This window comes from Schistocerca americana, chromosome 1 (assembly GCF_021461395.2).
Source record: "Schistocerca americana isolate TAMUIC-IGC-003095 chromosome 1, iqSchAmer2.1, whole genome shotgun sequence".
Classification (NCBI taxonomy): Eukaryota; Metazoa; Arthropoda; class Insecta; order Orthoptera; family Acrididae; genus Schistocerca; species Schistocerca americana.
This window is the reverse complement of record NC_060119.1, coordinates 835,773,456-835,795,057: the sequence shown is the minus strand read 5'-3', so window position 1 is coordinate 835,795,057 and position 21,602 is coordinate 835,773,456. Positions and strand designations below refer to the sequence as shown.

At 41.0% G+C, this 21,602-nt stretch overlaps 1 protein-coding gene across 3 annotated transcripts in view; it reads left to right on the top strand.

The window, feature by feature from the left end:
- Positions 1–21,602, top strand: part of LOC124613169 (proteasomal ubiquitin receptor ADRM1-B) — a 113,820-nt gene that overhangs the window by 79,727 nt on the left and 12,491 nt on the right. For all 3 annotated transcript variants that reach the window (XM_047141811.1, XM_047141819.1, XM_047141801.1), the window contains one exon: positions 16,696–16,862. In XM_047141811.1, coding sequence (XP_046997767.1) covers positions 16,696–16,862 — 167 coding nt within the window. The remainder of the gene's footprint in view (positions 1–16,695; positions 16,863–21,602) is intronic.

The following is a 21,602-nucleotide window of genomic DNA, read 5'->3' as shown; positions in this document are numbered from 1 at the left end:
GGATGACTTTGCAATCTGCTCCTCCTCCGATCATTATGATAATGAGGCAACAAGGACCAAGCGAGGTGGCGCAGTGGTTAGCACACTGGACTTGCATTCGGGAAGATGATGGTTCAAACCAGCATCTGGCCATCCTGATTAAGGTTTTCTGTGATTTCCTTAAATTGCTTCAGACAAATGCAGGGATGATTCCTTTAAAAGGGCATGGCAGATTTCCTTTCCCTTTCTTCTCTAATCCCTGCGTGTGCTCTGTCTCTAATGACCTCGTTGTTGACGGGACATTAAGAACACAATAGGCAACTATAGCAGACTGTTAGGAGGCTGGAAGCTTTTGCCAATAAAGATGATTTTAGGTTTTCACCAGAGAAGACTGTGTGTGAGTTCTAATGGTATTTATAGAAATTTTAACCAATCATAGCTAACAATGTGGGACAATGTTTTACATTTTAATGACACTGTGCAGTTTTAGGGCCTCTTGCTGGACTCTTAAATTGAACTGATTCCCATACCTGAAAGAGCTATGAACAAAGGGCTTCAGATCATTAAATGTTTTGAAATGCCTCAACGGAAAGGCATTGTGAGCTGACAGATCCCACCACCTGCAGTTTTATAGGGCATTTATCAGATCATTGTTAGATAATGGCAGTGTGATTTATGGACCAGCTCATATTTCCTACCTCAAAATGTTAGACGCTGTCCACCATGAGGACATTGGGGTGTTGACAGGAGCCTATTGAACCAGCCCAGTCCAGAGTCTGCGTGCAGAAGCTGGTGAACCACCACTCTTGGTTCGGCAGCACCCCTTTCTGGCTCGATGGGTCCAGAAAATTTCAGCACTGTTTCAGTCATTCACATACAGCACAGTGATCCACCCAAACTGTAAACAGCTCCAGGAAGTGGCCACAGCTGACCAAACCATTCATGGTAAAGTATACTTACTGTCTCAAGGATCTGAATGCATCTAACTCTGAATACAGAGCCAGGAATTGAACAACTTGCCACCTTTGAGTCTTCAGAGGCTCAGTGATTTTAAGCTTTACACAGTACATGAAAACTTCTACTCCAGGTTATGTTTTTACAGCTCTTATTTCCTGTAGTCTTAAGTACATACCACTGTTTTATTGTTGTTTATACAGATGGATCCCAGCAAAAGAATGCCCTCAGTTGTTCAGCTGTTTCCTCTGATAGGGTTTTCAAAGTGTGGCTTCCAGCACATTGTACAGATTATGATGTGAATTTATATGGCATTATGACGGCACTGGACTGGATTCACAACACCACAGTACAAGGTTTCTCATCTGTTCTGACTCACTCAATGTGCTAAAAGTGGTCCACAAGATCTGTCCAATAGATAAGGTGATTCAGCTCATCCATAACTCCTTACAGCAGCCAAAGAAGCATGTTGGGATGGTGTTGTATGTCGATGTGCCATTCCCTTGCCTATTGTCATATCATTATCTGATAGATGAATCATGTGTCAGTGGGAAAGTGAATCGTTACAGGTGGCATAAAACAAATTGTGGTAATTCATATCCACCACAGTTATGGAAGAAAGTGCTGCTAACCAGACTGTGCATAGGACTTCGCCCTTTAATGCACATTTTCCATCTCTGGCTATGTGAAGTTCGTGGTGTGCCACTTTCGGTTCAGCATATATTGGCTACATGTGTGTTATATACTGATATCAGGGCAGCCCACAGTTTGGCTGGAGATGTGCCCACAATCCGTACACATACTGACACCAGTGTTTCAAGGGCTCTGAAACTTTGTGAACTGTAAGGCCTCATCCGTAAATTGCTGGACAGGGGAGGCAGACATTATGCATCATAAACTACTCCACATGTGGGGGACAGCCTTTATCTGACATGAGAATAGCATGCGGACTTCTTTCATCTGGTCACTGAAGACCATGATGTCAAGTGCCTCGCATCCCAAATAATAATAATAATAATAATAATAAAGTAGTTCACCTCAACACATTCACATCTAACTAAATTATTTAACAGTTACATTGCAGACCCATACACATTCCCTGATACACTTACACAAGGAATAACTTAACTGAAACCTAAAGATCAAGCAGACACAGCAAATCCAGCTAAATATCGCCCCATAACATGCCTACCAACAATATACAATGTATTAAGTTCAGTCATTACACAGAAATTAATGACACATACAACACAGAACAAAATTATAAATGAAGAACAAAAAGACTGTTGCAAAGGAGAACGAGGATGTAAAGAGCAACTGATAATAGATGCAGAGGTGACATATCAAGCTAAAACTAAACAAAGGTCGCTACACTACGCGTACATTGATTACCAAAAAGTTTTCGATATTGTATCCCACTCATGGTTACTACAAATATTGGAAATATACAAAGTAGATCCTAAATTGATACAGTTCCTAAACATAGTAATGAAAAATTGGAAAACCACACTTAATATCCAAACAAATCCAAATAATACCACATCACAGCCAATACAGATTAAGCATGGAATATACCAAGGAGACTCATTAAGTCCTTTCTGGTTCTGCCTTGCTCTGAACCCACTATCCAACATGCTAATTAATACAATTTATGGATATAATATTACTGGAACATACCCACACAAAATCACACATTTGCTATACATGGATGATCTAAAACTACTGGCAGTAACCAATCAACAACTCAACCAATTACTAAAGATAACAGAATGATATAAATATGGCTTTTGGAACAGACAAATGTAAGAAAAATAGCATAGTCAAGGGAAAACACACTAAACAAGAAGATTACATATTGGATAACCATAGCGACTGCATAGAAGCGATGGAAAAACAGATGCCTATAAATATCTAGGATACAGACAAAAAATAGGAATAGATGATAGAAATATTAAGGAAGAGCTAAAAGAAAAATATATACAAAGACTAACAAAAATACTGAAAACAGAATTGATAGCAAGAAACAAGACAAAAGCTATAAATACTTACGCTATACCAATATTGACCTTCTCATGTGGAGTAGTGAAATGGAGTAACACAGACATAGAAGCACTCGATACACGTCCATGATCACAATGCCACAAATATAGAATACGTCACATACATTCAGCAACAGAAAGATTCACATTAAGCAGAAAGGAAGGAGGAAGGGGATTTATCGACATAAAAAACCTACATTATGGACAGGTAGACAATTTAAGAAAAGTCTTTTTAGAACGAGCAGAAGCTAGCAAAATACACAAAGCAATCACTCATATAAATACATCGGCTACACCACTGCATTTTCATAACCACTTCTACAATCTTTTAGATCACATAACATCAACAGATACGAAGAAAGTAAATTGGAAATAGAAAACACTACATGGTAAGCACCCGTATCATTTAACACAGCCACACGTCGATCACGACGCATCCAACACATGGCTAAGAAAAGGCAATATATACAGTGAGACGGAAGGATTCATGATTGCAATACAAGATCAAACAATAAACACCAGATATTACAGCAAGCATATTATTAAAGATCCCAATACCACAACAGATAAACGCAGACTTTGCAAACAACAAATAGAAACAGTAGATCACATCACAAGTGGATGTACAATACTAGCAAATACAGAATACCCCAGAAGACATGACAATGTAGCAAAAATAATACATCAACAGCTTGCCTTACAACATAAACTTATAAAACAACACGTTCCCACATACAAGTATGCACCACAAAATGTACTGGCGTATGATGAATACAAATTATACTGGAACAGAACCATTATAACAGATAAAACAACAACACATAACAAACCTGACATCATACTCACCAATAAAAAGAAGAAATTAACACAACTAATCGAAATATCAATACCCAATACAACAAGTATACAAAAGAAAACAGTAGAAAAAATTGAAAAATACATCCAACTGGCTGAGGAAGTCAAGGACATGTGGCATCAGGATAAAGTTGACATTATACCAATTATCCTATCAACTACAGGAGTCATACCACACAATATCCACCAGTATATCAATGCAATACAGCTACATCCAAACTTATATATACAACTACAGAAATCCGTAATTATTGATACATGTTCAATTACCCGAAAGTTCCTAAATGCAATATAACATATACCGTACAGTTAAAAGGAAGTCATGCTTGATCAAGGTCCACGTCACTTTCCATTTTTGACCAGACATAACGTCTGAGAAAAGAAAGAAAGAAATAATAATAATAATAATAATAATAGAAAAGAATAGGCCTCCGGTATGTTCTGCCAGTCGTAAAAGGCGACGAAAAGAACAAACCACTAATAGGGCTAACCCCCCTTTTAGTGTGATTAGTTGGTTCAGGACAGAACTAAAGAAGCCTCGGACAAGCGCTGTCATGGTCGGGGACGACGCTTGAACCCTGTGCTTGCCCACAATGGTAACGACACTGCTAGCCAACTGGAAAATGATTTAAATCCAAATAGAGGTGTTTTGCAGGATATGCTTCCTGCAACCACCCTAGAAGGAAAACAAAGACAGAGGATGAGATGGTCAGATGAAGTTAATAGACACCTCATGTTCTGTTATTACCAAGCAACAAACCTAGGAACCAACACAACTGGATACAGTATTTGCTAGTATACACAACATTTATTACCAGATACCCGGAATTAAAATTTTTAACAGAACAACTACTAGCTGATCAGATCCGTGTAAAAATAAAAAATAACAGGATACCCCAGTCAGAATTAGAAAACATCAAACAACAAGTACAACAAATACTGGAACAAAATAATGTGCAATCAGAAGAAGAAGAAAATACGGTAATGGACTCAAACATCCCAGAGCAAACAAAGACCAACACGCATCAATTAAACAATCAGAGGAAAAAGAAATCTCAAGACAGCCACCAGAACAAGCACAAATAGAACACGAAGAGACACACGTGTTAGATATAGAAGAGAAATTTCAGCTGACATACATAGAATACAAAGACACAAATACAGACATCAGGCCATTCTTGCATAGACCGCCAAATAACCCACAAGTCGAAACAACAATAAAAACTATCAACACAATCATACACAACAAAATAAATGAAAATACAACTATGGAAGAGTTACAACTACTGGTTTATATAGGAGCACTTGCTACACTAAATATACACACTAGGCAGAGATCAGAACAAACCAACACACAGAAGAAACCCACAAAACCAGCATGGCAACACAGGCTACAGATAAGAATAGAAAAACTGAGAAAAGGCATCGGACAGCTAACACAATTTATAAGAAATGAAATATCAGACAAAAAACGAAAAAGGTTAGGTAAAATCTCACAACAAGAAGCAATAGAGCAATTAGATGAAAAGAAGCAGAAATTACAAGCATTGGCCAAGCAACTTAGAAGATACAAAAAAAGTGAAAATAGAAGGAAACAAAACGAAACATTCAACACAAACCAAAAGAGATTTTACCAAACAATAGATAACACACGCATTAAAATAGACAATCCACCAAACATAACAGACATGGAACACTTCTGGAGCAACATATGGTCAAACCCGGTACAACATAACAGGCATGCACGGTGGATACAAGCAGAAACAGATGCATACAAGATGATACCACAAATGCCTGAAGTGATAATTTTGCAACATGAAGTCACCCAAGCAATTAATTCTACACACAATTGGAAAGCCCCTGGAAATGATAAAGTAGCAAATTACTGGCTAAAGAAGTTCACCTCAACACATTCACATCTAACTAAATTATTTAACAGTTACATTGCAGACACATACACATTCCCTGATACACTTGCACATGGAATAACCTATCTGAAACCTAAAGATCAAGCAGACACAGCAAACCCAGCTAAATATCACCTCATAACATGCCTACCATCAATCTACAAAATATTAACTTCAGTCATTACACAAAATTAATGACACATACAACACAGAACAAAATTATAAATGAAGAACAAAAAGGCTGCTGCAAAGGAGCACGAGGATGTAAAGAGCAACTGATAATAGATACAGAGGTGACATATCAAGCTAAAACTAAACAAAGGTCGCTACACTACGCATACGTTGATTACCAAAAAGCCTTTGATAGTATACCCCACTCATGGTTACTACAGATATTGGAAATATACAAAGTAGATCCTAAATTGATACAATTTCTAAACATAGTAATGAAAAACTGGAAAACCACACTTAATATCCAAACAAATTCAGATAACATCACATCACAGCCAATACAGATTAAGCGTGGAATATACCAAGGAGACTCATTAAGTCCTTTCTGGTTCTGTCTTGCTCTGAACCCACTATCCAACATGCTAAATAATACAAATTATGGATATAATATTACTGGAACATACCCACACAAAATCACACATTTGCTATACATGGATGATCTAAAACTACTGGCAGCAACCAATCAACAACTCAACCAATTACTAAAGATAACAGAAGTATTCAGCAATGATATAAATATGACTTTTGGAACAGACAAATGTAAGAAAAATAGCATAGTCAAGGGAAAACACACTAAACAAGAAGATTACATATTGAATAACCACAGTGACTCCATAGAAGCGATGGAAAAAACAGATGCCTATAAATATCTAGGATACAGACAAAAATTAGGAATAGATAATACAAATATTAAAGAAGAACTAAAAGAAAAATATAGACAAAGGCTAACAAAAATACTGAAAACAGAATTGACAGCAAGAAACAAGACAAAAGCTATAAATACTTATGCTATACCAATATTGACCTACTCATTTGGAGTAGTGAAATGGAGTAACACAGACCTAGAAGCACTCGATACACTTACACGTTCACAATGCCACAAATATAGAATACATCACATACATTCAGCAACAGAAAGATTCACATTAAGCAGAAAGGAAGGAGGAAGGGGATTCATCGACATAAAAAACCTACATTATGGACAGGTAGACAATTTAAGAAAATTCTTTCTAGAACGAGCAGAAACTAGCAAAATACACAAAGCAATCACTCATATAAATACATCGGCTACACCACTGCAATTTCATAACCACCTCTACAACCCTTTAGATCACGTAACATCAACAGATACGAAGAAAGTAAATTGGAAAAAGAAAACACTACATGGCAAGCACTCGTATCATCTAACACAGCCACACATCGATCAAGACGCATCCGACACATGGCTAAGAAAAGGCAATATATACAGTGAGACGGAAGGATTCATGATTGCAATACAGGATCAAACAATAAACACCAGATATTACAGCAAGCATATTATTAAAGATCCCAATACCACAACAGATAAATGCAGACTTTGCAAACAACAAATAGAAACAGTAGATCACATCACAAGTGGATGTACAGTACTAGCAAATACAGAATACCCCAGAAGACATGACAATGTAGCAAAAATAATACATCAGCAACTTGCCATAAAACATAAACTTATAAAACAACACGTTCCCACATACAAGTATGCACCACAAAATGTACTGGAGAATGATGAATACAAATTATGCTGGAACAACACCATTATAACAGATAAAACAACACCACGTAACAACCCTGACATCATACTCACCAATAAAAAGAAGAAATTAACACAAGTAATCGAAATATCCATACCCATTACAACAAATATACAAAAGAAAACAGGAGAAAAAATTGAAAAATACATCCAACTGGCTGAGGAAGTCAAGGACATGTGGCATCAGGATAAAGTTGACATTATACCAATTATACTATCAACTACAGGAGTCATACCACACAATATCCACCAGTACATCAATACAATACAGCTACATCCAAACTTATATATACAATTACAGAAATCCGTAATTATTGATACATGTTCAGTTACCCGAAAGTTCCTAAATGCAATATAACATACACCGTACAGTTAAAAGGAAGTGACGCTTGATCAAGGTCCGTGTCACTTCTCATTTTTAACAAGACTTAACGTCTGAGAAAGTAAAGAAATAATAATAATAATAATCATCGTTCTTAACATACGCACTTTAGAACACATGTTTTCTAGACCATATTTTGTTATTTTGGTCCACACAACCTCCTTTCAAAATTTGGAATCCTAGAGCTTGAAGTAGAAGAGTTTACTTTCATAGGTATCAAAAAAAGTTTTCCTTATAACTGTAGTCGGTTATTTCTGGGCTAGAGTCCCTTACCTCATATTGATACATTTACCCTTGTCCATCATTCCTGAAAGTTTGTAACATCCATCATAGACTTGCCCTGTACGTTGAATTTAATGTTAACTAATAGACCTGACCTCTTTTCAGTGAGTGTGAAGCAATTGTAGCAATATGACGAATATAGTACAAAGCACAGCTTAAACAAGTAGGAAGATATAAATTTTTGGTAAGCTAGATAAGTGGTGTCAAAGATGAACCAAAAACATTTTTGTGTAGAGTATGTAGAACTAGTTTACGAGAATAGGTAACAAGACAATTGAAAGAAATATGCCTGGTAAGAATAGTTTGACAGGACGGACCCACCATGGAATATAGTCACTCGAAAGAAACTTCTGAAGGAAAATAGTGTAATGCATAATAGGTGTAAAACAAAGCATAAGCTATGGATAAAAGCTAAATGAAATGAGTTGGACTGTCAAGAGGACAGTGCTTGGAGCCTTTAATGACAACTATAACAGAAATTATTGAAATATCTCTCACAGAACCAAAAGTAATTCTGCTCGTTTGTAAAGGGTCAGGCCAATGACCTTGCCGCAGTGGTAACACCAGTTCCCATCAGATTACCGAAGTTAAGCGCTGTCAGGCTGGGCAGCACTTGGATGGGTGACCATCCGGTCTGCTAGCGCTGTTGGCAAGTGGGGTGCACTCAGCCCTTGTGAGGCAAACTGTGGAACTACTTGATTGAGAAGTAGTGGCTCTGGTCTCTGAAACTAACGTATGGCCTGGAGAGCGGTGTGCTCACAACATGTCCATATCCGCATCCAGTGATGCCTACGGGCTGAGGATGACATGGCGACCAATCAGTACCATTGGACCTTCATGGCCTATTCAGGAGGAGTTCAGTTTTTGTAAAGGGTCATAAAGTACCTGCAGTATGGAAGCCCCATGACCACGCAGGGATCACACTGTTGGTGCTTAAACTGAAAACTCTGTATGCCAAGGAGTATGTGCCCATCGTGACTGGGGCATGGGGACTCTGAGCAACGGATTACTGGCCCGGTAGCTGTTGCTGAGACTGGGTGGCACCCATGCGAGAGCCCCCATTCGGAGTTGGTGGCACATGACAGATCAACCTGAAATGAAGTGGATGAAGTTGTCTCCTGCCGATGGCCATATGGCCTCATCAGTGTCTGTGAAAGGACAGTCCTCTATCAGTGCATAGAGACATGACCCTTTTGTGGCTAAGCTGTGATAGGAACATAGGACCAAGTGGCAAGCAGAACAATACTTGGTTCGTACAAGGACTGATGGTAATTACTTTTCTTTGTGGAGAACTTCGAAGACAAGATTGGGAAAGTGACAGCCATCTCTGAAATGAAAAGTGGGACAATTTTGATCAAAACAGCATCCCGTGTCCAGTCATGGGCACTGCTCACTTCTGACAAGCTGGGGCATACTGGTGACTGTCACTCCCCATAACAGTCTAAATTTAGTCCAGTACATCATTTTTCACAGACATGCTCTTACAATCTGATGATGAGCTACATGCCAACTTAGGATGACAGGGTATACACTTTGTCCATCGTGTACATAGGAGGCCAAAGAACAATAGGGTTGCTACCAGTGCTTTCATCTTGGCCGTTGAGGGCAATTCATTGCCTGAAAAGGTAAAGGTGTTGATATACTGATGCGATGTGAAACCATGTGCTCAGCCCCCCCCCCCCCCCCCCTTCACCGTGTTGTGCTTTAAGTGCTTGAAATCTGAACACGTCTTCACATTGCAACACTAGCCCCATCTGTAGAGATTGTGGAGAACAGCTGCATGCTATTGCTCCCTGTGTGCACCTCCCTCCATTTGTCAACCGTGGAAAGCACCATTCTCCCTGCTCAACAGATTAGACTGTTTTTCCAGAGAGAAAATAAAATACCATAATACAAGACTCTGGAAAAACCCAGTTATCAAGGTGCCAAGAAGTAATACGAGCAGTTGCACCCAGTATATCAAACAATATCATACGCTACAGTTAACTGTGTCTCACCTTTGGCAATGTACTCCTGCCTGTTGCACCTACAGTGGGCCCCCAGGGTGGCTTAACTATGCCTACTCCCATGATGGTTGGGAGCTCCCCTCTTGCAACTTCCCCCTTGGCTACTTTTAGGGATCAATGACTTCCCAACCACCAAGGACATTTGGTCCCCACTTCCCTGTCGGTGACAAATCCCCTTTGTGTGGCATCTTTCAGCATGGACGGGTCCATTGGGACACTTTCTTCCAAGCTTTCCACTGGTCTAAAACCTGGCCTAGCCAGTGGCTAAAGGGGCCACAGGCTGCTGGTAGCAGGGCTTTGCAATCACCATCTTTACCTGAAACTGATTCAGAGAAACCCTAGCAATCATCAAAAACCTCTGAGGAGAGGAAAGACAAGAAAAAGACCTCCAAGGGATAGGACATTCCGGTGGCCCCCATGCCACCAGATACCACCCGTTCCACTCCTGTGGTCAAGGTGGGGATTCTGGCAGCCCCTGAGACCCCGAGTCACCCCGACAACGGAACTAGGAACCTATGTACATTGATATCATAACATCTCAGTTGCAGCATATGACCCTAAGGCATAACCTGCCCCGTAGATCCCTTTGTGGCCTCATTGTACAGCAACATTATTCTCTAGTGGAATTGTAGCAGTTTTTCCGCTACCTGGTTGAGCCAGGATATCTTTTGTGCACTTCACCTGCATTCTGCATTGCCCTTCAGGATACTGTGTTTCGGGCAATGCAGACCACAGCCCTTTGTGGATACTGGGTATATTATAAGATTCATGCTTCCTGTGACAGGGTGTCAGCCAGAGTATGCTCGTATGTCTACACTCATGTCTCTTAAACACCTTTGGAGGCTGTGGCTGTGCCACAATGCCATTTGCATTGTTTACCTTCCTCCAGATGGTGAAGTGTCTCAGAATATACTGTTTGCATTGGTTTCTCAGCTCCCTATACCTTTCCTAATGTTGGAAGGACTTGAAAAATTTACTGGCACAACTTGACCTTTGCCTCTAGTTAGTACTGATACACCATGCAATTCAGTGTGGTGCAGAGAACCTTACAGGCCACTGACCTTTCCATCTGTAGCCCTTGTGTTCTCCCATCTATGTGCTGAAGAGTCCATGATGACCTTTGTGGTACTGACAACTTCCTAATCTTCCTGCCCCTCCCTCAGTGTCACTCCTTTGGCTGCATGCTCAGACGGGCTCTCAACAGTGCTGACTGGAATGCTTTCACTTCTGCTGTCAACCTTGGCTCCCTGCCACATGCAGATATCAAAGAGGCTGTGCAGAACATAACTATAGCCATTCTTTCGGCAGATGATATAGCGGTCCTCTGTTCCTCGTGTCTGCTCCGATAAAGACAGTGTCGTGGTAGAATCGCAGAGGCTATTAGAGATTGTAGGCGGGCTATTCAGCGCCACAAACAGCACCCATCAATGGAGCAACTAGGGGCTCCAGTGCACCACCTACTAAAACAATGGAAGCGAGAATGCTGAGAGTAGTACATGTCAACAATTGGACAATGTACATCTTCTTCATAGGTTTGGGCTAAGATCATCCATCTCTATGGATGCAAAACACCTGCAGGTGTACCTTGTATTACATTGACTGGCACTGTCTACACTGTCCCAGATGCTGTCACTGAACGTTTTGCTGTGTACCATGCTCATAGCTCAGCATCTGAGAATTATGAGCCTGCTTTTAGTGTCCCAAAACAACAGTTGGAGTGAAAGCAGTTACCTTTTACTACACGCCACCTGGAACCATACAATGCTCCACTCAGTGTGTGGGAATTTGTGTGTCCTAGTCCACTGCCCTGACACAGCTCCAGGGCCAGACTGCATCCACAACGAAATGATCAAGCACCTACCAGTGGATTGCCAGCGTCGTATCCTTGCCATCTTTAACAGCACCTGGAGTTAGGGTGAGTTCCCATCATGTCATTGTCCCAGCGCTGAAATCAGGTAAGCATCTTCTACAGATGGACAATTATCGCCCAATAAGTCTCACCAGTGGTCTCTGTAAGTTGCTTGAACGCATGGTGAGCCAGTAGCTGTGTTGCTCCTTGAGTCTTCAGATCTTGTGACTCCGTCCCAGGGTGGTTCTTGCCAAGGCCATTCCTCTACTGATAATCTGGTTTACCTGGAGTCTGCCATCTGAACAGCTTTTGACTGATGTCAACACCTTATACCGGTCTTCTCCTACCTGAAAAAGTCTTATGACACCACATGGTGACGCCATACCTTCGCTCCCGTACCAAGTGGGGTCTCTGGGGTCCACTTCAGATTTTCATCCAGAACGTCCTGTCACAGTGTACGTTCTGGGTTTGAGTTTGTGCTTCCCAAGTACCCCTCAATATCCAAGAGAATGGGGTGCTGCAGGGCTCTGTACTGAGTATCCTTCTTTTTCCAGTAGTCTTAAACGGCCCAGCAGCAGCTGTGGGGTTCTCAGTATCACCCTCCATGTATGCTAAGAACTTCTGTCTTTACTATTGCTCCTCTAGTGTAGGCGTTGCTGAAGGTGGACTGCAAGGCACCATGTGGAAGGCGCAGCCATCATTCCTCACCCTTGGCTTTAGATTTTGCGCCGACAGGACTCACATCGGTCACCTATGTCAGTCTTGTACCATGCACCCACAACCAGAACCTTAAATTAATGATCAGCTACTCAATGTGGTGGAGGCTTCTTGCTTTTTAGGACTGGTCTTCGATTTTCAGTGTGGAGATTCCTCATCCCCGTCAGATTAAGTGAAAGTGCTGGTTGCACCTTAATACACTTCAATGACTGAGTAACACTAGCTGGGGTGCAGATTGCACTACCCCTCTGCAGCTGTAAAAAGCCCTGATACAGTCCTGTCTAGGTTATGGGAGTCTGGCATACAGTTCAGCATCACCCTCAGCATTGCGGGTACTGGATTGATACACAACTATGGGATTCAACTTGCGTCAGGAGCTTTTTGAAACAGCCATGTGAACAGTGTACTTGTGAAGGCTGTGGTCCTTTCATTGTGGATCAGGTGCCAACAACAGCATGTTCATTATGATACTCATGTTTGCAGCTCCCCTAAGCATCCAAACTACCATCTCCCCTTTCCAAACACAGTAATTCGTCTCTCACAATGGTGGCGTTGATTAGGGATTATCATTTGCAATCTGAATCCTCTCTGAACTTCAGTTGTTTCATCTTCCATTTCTCCTCTGGGCCCAATCCTGTACACAATTCCTGTTTTCAGCAGTCAACTGCTCAGTCAATTGCTTTTTGCTTTAGTTGGTTTTTCAGTCAAACGAAACTAGACTCTGCGACCATGTCAGCTGTATGAATGTTTCCACTCACTCATCGGGTTTAAGTGGTTTCACTCAATGCAAGACAACTGATTGACACAAGTCTCCTTCGAATGTGATTGTTACATGAATGTTTTCACTCACATGCCTGATTCAAGTTGTTTTATTCAATATGAGACAACCGACAGAGACAAGTATGTGTTGGTAACCTCAGTTATATGAATGTTTTGACTCAGTCTCTGGGTTTGAGTGATTTCACTCCCATACTTTCACCATTTTCTGTGGTGGTGATGGTCATTTGAAGTGGGCGTGTGGTGCTCTCACCATAGCAGCTGCCGCCGCCTCCTCCTGCTGCTGCCAGGGCCAGGGATGCAGCTAGTGCGAGAAGGTAGCGCAGTGGCCAGTGTGAGCACAGCACTACTAGGACCTGCACTAGCAGCGATTGGCCACTACCTTGTGCCTGCAGCAGCAGGATGCTGACATGGAACATGTTGGACACTCAGATACAGCTAAAAAGACTGGTTGGTTTCACTTGGAAAGAAAGAAAGAATGAATATCTAAGTCAGTTAGCGAAATGCCACAGGATTGTGTTGACTTGTTTCATTCGTTGCTCCCAGCGACTAGTTTCACTCAAAAGGAAATGAATGTGTAATAATCAAAGTGATAAGTAAAGCTTCAACCAGCCGATTTGCTTGTTTCCATTTGGTTTCTCCCATAGACTGGTTTCAGTCAAAAGAGGGAATGAATAATTCAACTGATCGGTAGAGCTGCAACCAAGTAAGTCAGTTGTTTCCCAGCAACCACTGAATCTATTGTTTCCATTTTATTGTTCCCAACACTGCTCGTACACCTCCATGGTGCATTCCTTGGCCACAGTTTCATCTTGACCTATCACAAGGTCCAAAAGACTGCCCATCCTGAGGCCCTCCACTGTCAATTTTTCTCCATCCTTGGCTCATCCCAAGGTTCAGAAGTAATCTACACTGATGGCTCGATGTTTGCTGGTCACGGAGGCTTGGCTTATACACATACGGGACATACTGAACTGCTGTCCTTGCCAAATGGCTGTAGTGTTTTCACTGCAGGGTTGCTAGCCATCTCTTATGCTCTTGAGCATTCGGTAGTGGCACTGGTGGATCCTTTCTCATCTGCAATGACTCCTTGGGCAGTTTTCAAGCTCTTGACCAGTGCTGCCTTTGCCATCGCTTGGTCAGTGCTACCCAGGATTCCCTGTATGCACTTGACTTATGTGGACGCTCAATGACATTTGTTTGAACCGTGGGCCAAGTTGGGATCCCAGGTAATGAACTCACTGATAGACTAGTCAAACTGGGTGCCAGTAAACAGACGTGAGATCCATATTCCAGAAACTGATCTCCAATTGGTATTACGCCATCAAGTTTTAGTGCCTGGAATGCGGAATCACCCACTCTAACTTCGCCAAACTAACTGGGGGATAAAGGAGGCTACGAATCTGCGGAGGTCCTCCATGCAGGCCTCTCTCAAGGACTCTGCTGTCTTTTGCTGGCTCCACATCGTGGTCGTCTCCTGTGTAACGAGAACCCACTCTACTTCGTTCTGGCTCACGTGTGACAGAGGTCCATATTTTTCTGGGCTGTCCCAACCTATCTGCTTTGCGGTGGATTCTTAATCTCCCTGACTTGCTTCCCCTGGCATTAAGAAATAATGCCCAAGTGGCTGACTGAGTTTTATAAGTTTTATTAGTGAAATGGACTTTCACCACTCTCTTCAAGGGAGAGCCACTTCCCCATATCAGTCCATCAAGGGGTTGGCAGAATACCCTGTTACTTCATCTGCTCAGACCGGGCTGCAGCTTCTGGGCTTGGTGATCCAGTCCTGTCCTCACCCTACCTGCTCTTTTACTCTTCTTCCCCTCTCTCACATGACCTGTTAGACTTGTTAATCTTTTGTCTCTCTGTGCTTCACTTGCCCTGTCCATGTCGCTAGTGTTTCCAAGGCAGTCTCTGAGTAGGGTACCTCTGGTAAGTGGTGGGGCCTGGGGATGTATGTCCTCTTGTTACACTCTTTCAGGGGCTTCCGGCTGCCCACTAGATGGGACACCTTGCTTGCTTTTCTTCCTCTGTCTCCCTTTCTCCTTTTTGTCCTTACCTCAGCTTAGCTGACATTATTAGAACTTGCAGTTTTCTTCCTCTGGGGTTTGCGCAGTAGGCTCACTCTGATCTACAGTATGTGTCACTGTAGATAATAGAGAGCCTGCCTGTTCGATGACAAAGGTACTGCTGGCCTAGCAGCTTGGGACATTTAAACATACAACTGTCCCATCCCCCTACACTGTTCAAGAATGGGAATGTTCTTCCTGACGTACAAAAAGGGGATACAAGTGCTCATAAAGAATTGTAACAGTAATATTTGTGGAATTTATGTTTGATATTAAGAGATTTTGATGAGATGTCACGATTTTGTGGGTATGAGATACAGGAAGAGGATAGGAAGTTATGGTTTCAGCATCCTGTTCAAGTAATTAGAGACTGTGCACAAGCTTTTATTAGACAAAGGTGGGTAAGGAAATCAGTTATGTCATTTGCAGAGCAACCATCCAGGTATTTGCCTTCATCAATTTCAGGAAACCACAGAAAACATAAAACTAGGTAACCTGATTGGGCTTTTTAACTCTGTTCTTCCTAAAGAGGAATCCAGTGCCTCTTAGCTGAAATACTATTTTAGTTACAGTAATGTACTTGAGGCACTTACTGGAATACTGAAATGTGATAATAGAAACTGGAAATTCATAATGAAACAGGAGCAGCCTGGCTGTCCATGAGTCTCATCTAAGATGTTAGCAGTGCACCATACAGTAGTGAGTTTCCTAAGCTCATAACTTTACTACACTTGTTAGTACTTAATTCAAACTAATGACAAGAATTATATTGGAAACTTCGGGAAAAATAAATGTGGAATATTGTATCGCTAGTTTGTCAGAGTTTTGATTTTCATTGCCTACTGTTATTAATCTTGTCTGCAAGCGACTACTGGCACGTTCATATGTCATAGGAATAATTTTGCTTCATATTAGTTGGCTCGAACATTTCTCTGTAGTCTCTGTTCGAAATCAAATTTAGGCATAAATTATAAAACAAAGTCTTAATCGATGGTAATAATCCAGGATAAATTTTCCTCTCTAGTTACTTATCAAATGTTTGTAGATATGTTTCAAACAATGGTCTTGTTTTCTTTAGTGGATCTGGCATCGACAATCACATCTGAAAACCTGCAGACGTTGTTGAGAAATACAGAATTGGTGACAGAATTACTGCAGCATGTGCCATCAGTTGAAGAGTCTTCATCTACTGTGCCTCCATCTGAACAACTTCGTTCAACCCTTGCATCACCTCAGTTCCAGCAGGTGACTTAAATGTGTAATTTGTTTAGTATTCCCTAAAGTAATGTTTACATGTTGTTGTGTTTGTAACATCCTGTAAAGCTAAGTTCTCTAAATTAAGGTCAGATTTTTTTTGTTTAATTAACATTACCCAAATCCTACCAAAATGATTGCCAGTTTTGTTTGTACAAAATGCATTCTGCAGAAAACAGTAGTGCTTGTGTGCCAGTGGAAAACTGGAAAAAGCTTGTTTCTTCAAGAGCTGTTGTAGAAGGATCGCAAAAAATATTTGGCTACTTACGAAAGCAAGTGGAGTGTTTATTGTGCCTTGGTGCAGTGATTAATTGAAATAGTTGCAGCAGCAGCAAATTACTGTTTCTTTAAAGAATTGATTATCAGATCACTTTACAAATGAGTTAATGTTTTAAATATTTGACTTTTAGCATGTAAGTGAGAAAAAATTCATGACTTTTGAGAATTATGCCTAAAGTTTGGTGAAAGTCACTAAGTGCTCTCATTATGGAACACTGGATGAATATAGCCTTGGTAATTTGCACAACATTGTAAGCAAAAGGTAGTTTTTCATGCATCTGAATGTTTCATGTTATAGCTCGTGAACTGTGTCTCACACAATTATGTGATTTTGCAATATCTGGTGCTGAAGTTTGGCTGCATGAACATTGAAAATTAGCAAGTGATAAACTTTTTTCATTTAATCATTTTGTGGATGGTTTCAGTGAGAAGCAGTTTGGAAAGGTTTGGAATAGTGTATAAAGTTCATTGGAAGTCATTAAGTGCTCTCATTGTCAAATACTCAGTGAAAATAGTGGGGGTATTTGTGAGCCATCAGTAACATGTAGACACTACAGTACTTATTGTATTGTGTTAAACTTTATAAAATGAGATTATGCTTCTTAATGAGTAGATTGACAGTATTTTAAGTTTTTAAAATTGGCCAGTAACTATGCAGAATAATGAAATTCGGATTTTTATTGTCACTGGAAGCCATTACACAGGCAATCCACAACTGGCACCAGGTTCCAGGCTAGTGGTTTAGTAATATAAACAATGATAATTGTAATAATTATAATTATAATTATTATTTGTGTGCAGTGAATAATGGTTTTTGTTATTTGTGGCAGACATCTATTTAATTCAGATAACATAACTCACTGAAACAAATCAGTAAGAAGCTAATATTGACCCACATGTCAACCAAAAAAATGTGTGATAAGAGCCTTTGTGTATTTGAACTGATCAGTGCAGATTCAACACCTTGCATCAGTAGGTGCCAGGTTAGATTGAAACACTTTTCATTGGTTTCCCTGCCATAAGCTAAGTGTAGTAAACATCATGCATCCCTCTATAAAAAGAAGTTAAATGTTCAGAATACGAACTTGCATGCTTCATAGACAGTTGTGCTAAGACAAACTGTAATATATACTGCTTGCTCTGGACTTTCTGTAGGTTTGTTTGCCCCTAAACTTTTACTTTGCAGAAGATAAAATTTCTCTCAGAAGAGCTGCAACTTGCTCACATTTTTATGGTAACTTCACAAAAATTGTCCCAATCTGTCACTTGCAGAAAAATGATTTTTTACTGGAACTTCAACAATCTTGTATGCATCCCTAAAAATATTATGAACAAATTTTGAAAGCAACAAAGGTGAAATTGTAGTTCAAAGGTAGACAATTCATGGTGATATTTTGATAAGGCTTCAGTTACTGTTGAAAATATTGTTAGTGTCTGCATATGGCTTTTGCACAATGACTAAAATTCAAAATAAAATCTAACTACACTTAAAATAGTAAACAAAATTGGGGAAAGGGACTAACCCACATGTAACTGATTGATTTTATGGGTGCATAGCTGCAAGCAAATGCTTAGTGTCTTTTGTTGTATTACTTTGGTTTCTGTGCCACAGGTCAGCCAGCTACAGTTGTGTGTGTTTGGGGAGGGGAGGGGGAGATTTTATCATCAGTTTTTAAGCACTTTTCATGATGCTGCACAAACTTGTTTCACCTGTTCTGCTTAGAACATCACTACCCACGAATTGAACAAATTTACAGCTTCAGTCTTGAGTTTGTCATCTTCAAATTATTTTCTGCCAAGCAGTTGTTTAAAATGCAAGAACAAATAGTGATTTCTGAATGCGTGGTTGGGACTGCAGGATGGGTCGTTGAAAAGTTTCTGAGGAGAATGCTGTATCATAAGCAACGTACTGCCAGCAGTATGTGGGCACACCGTGTCATGGAGGACTGTTCCAGACTACTATTACATATTCTGTTGATTTGAAATGACACGTCAGTTTGGCAAGGGTTTCACAATACCTACCAGCTATAATTGTTACCAAGGTTTGAGGACACAGAATAAGGTGGTGCAGTGGTACACACTGGACATGTTCTTGGGAGGAGAGTTCGTCAGATCTCTGTTCAGTCATAGAGATTTAGAAAGACATCACGGTCCTTGTTTATGAATAAAATCTGCTATATTGCAGTTTTGTGTGTTTGGTCTTTCTCAAGTGGAGCATTGCTAAACTGCAATAAAACAGTGTGTACACACAGATTTCACTATTATGCATATGCCATGCATATGGTAGTTAAATCATAAAGCAACACATGAGATACATTTTGTGCTTTTTGTATAACCTGCAGCTGACTCTGTTGGAAGTGTATCTCTTCGTTGCTTTATTGCTTATGCTCTGTTTCTTTGTCTTCTGTAAGCATAAATATAAAATGATTGACAGGTAGCCCAAGACCACACAAACAAATTGTTTGTACTCACCATTCATGGAAATGATCACATCACAAAACATGAGTGCACCTTCTTTTTGCATCTGCTACATGTAACTTCCACCTGGAAAAGACAAAATACAGCAACAGTCTTTTAATTCATAATTCTTTGCTGCCCATTTGTTTCAGGATAACTGAAAATGAGACTGTGAGATGTATTTTGTCATTCCATAGTTTTGGTGGTTTAGTGGAGTGGATACGCAAAGGTGTGTTCATGTTTTTGTAACAAATAAACTAAAAAAATGGTGAGTGCAAAGAAAATTTTGGTGTTGGACTTGTCAAAAACCTACTCTACTTCTCACAATCCGTGCAATGGGGACACATCTTTGCCACCAATCCTTCCAACAAAAGCCAACCTAATTCCGGCATTGAAACTAACCTCTCCTAGTTCATACCCACATCCAACCATGATTCTCTCCATCCTCCAACCCAACCACCCCCTAGTCACCTTCCAAGAATTTCTTACCTCCAACTTGGCCTCACCATCCTTCCTCGGGTTTTTTCCCAAGAACACTGTTTCAGCAGAAGAAAGGACAACCATAAACATCCTCAGAGCAGATGCTGACCTAATCACTCTATCTGCAGACAAAGCTTATGAATTGCTGTGACTGCCTGACAGAAGGCCCCCACCAGTTGTTTGACACCACCTTCTATAAACTCGTGCTAGCGTGATCACATCCCAGAAGTCCAACAGAACCCCTAATCTCTGCTTAAATTCTTAGGACCTTCCCAGTACCTCTCCTCTGAATCCATTTTTTCTCCTCACTCCTATTGACACCTCACATACCCACCTTCTGCATGCTCCACAAACCCAACATTCCTGGAATCCCCATTGTAGCTGTTTATTGTGTTGCCACTAAAAGATGTTTTGTGATGTGATCATTTCCATGAATGGTGAGTACAAACAATTTGTTTGTGTGGTCTTGGGCTACCTGTCAATCATTTTACATTTATGCTTACAGAAGACAAAGAAACAGAGCATAAGCAATAAAGCAACGAAGAGATACACTTCCAACAGAGTCAGCTGCAGGTTGTCTTGTGACAGCCAGAGCGAGAGCACCAGCAGCAGCGAGTACTGTTTGTATAAAGCGTTTATTTTGCATTTTGTTTACGACCTTCCACTAAGGAAGGGATTCTATTTGTGTTTATCTGCTCTGCATAGTAACTAACAGTTCTTGATAAAACTTTACGTAGTTTTCGTGTTAGATTTCTTAGTGTTTTCTTGATCGTTTAGAACAGAAAGCGCCCTAAAACCGTCTTCTGTTTTTTTCGCGGCCGTTAGCCACTAGTCACTTGAATCAGCAGTTGTCTTGTGACAGCCAGAGCGAGAGCACCAGCAGCAGCGAGTACTGTTTGTATAAAGCGTTTTTGTACTTATTTGCTGCGCTTAGCTTTCAAATAGTTTTTCTGGGAAAACCTAGCGTAGTTTTCGCGTCTCGTATTTCAGTGAGAGTTCCTTGATTATCAGAGTAGCTCATCAGAAGATTATCTTGGGAATTTGTCACCGTATAGAGTAGGGTAAACATAGTCATGTGTAGGGACTGTGGTTGTTGTGAGCGGACGCAAGGAGAATTGGCCACTCTTCGGGGGCAGGTGGAGGCTTTGTCTGTTAGGCTCATCGAGCTCGAGGCGCGTTGGGGCAACTGTGGTGAGACCTATGCCTACTTTGGTGGCCTTGGAATCACATGGAACCCCTGATGTCGCTGCGTCTTCCGGCAGTGAGCATCTTACCGGTCAGCCATCACTCCAGGGTGAATGGCGGACAGTGGTGGGCTCGCGCGTGCCTGGCCGAAAGGCGAAGGTGGGATCTGGCCGCGTGGCAGCTGCCTTACCCCTTTCCAACAGGTACGGGGTGCTTCCTAGTGGTGATGACATCGTTTCCGAGCCACCACAGGATGCCTCGCCTGTTGGGCCAGTGGCCGATTCTCCGGCAAGGTCCCGACAGTCACAGAAGGCGGGCCTATTAGTTATA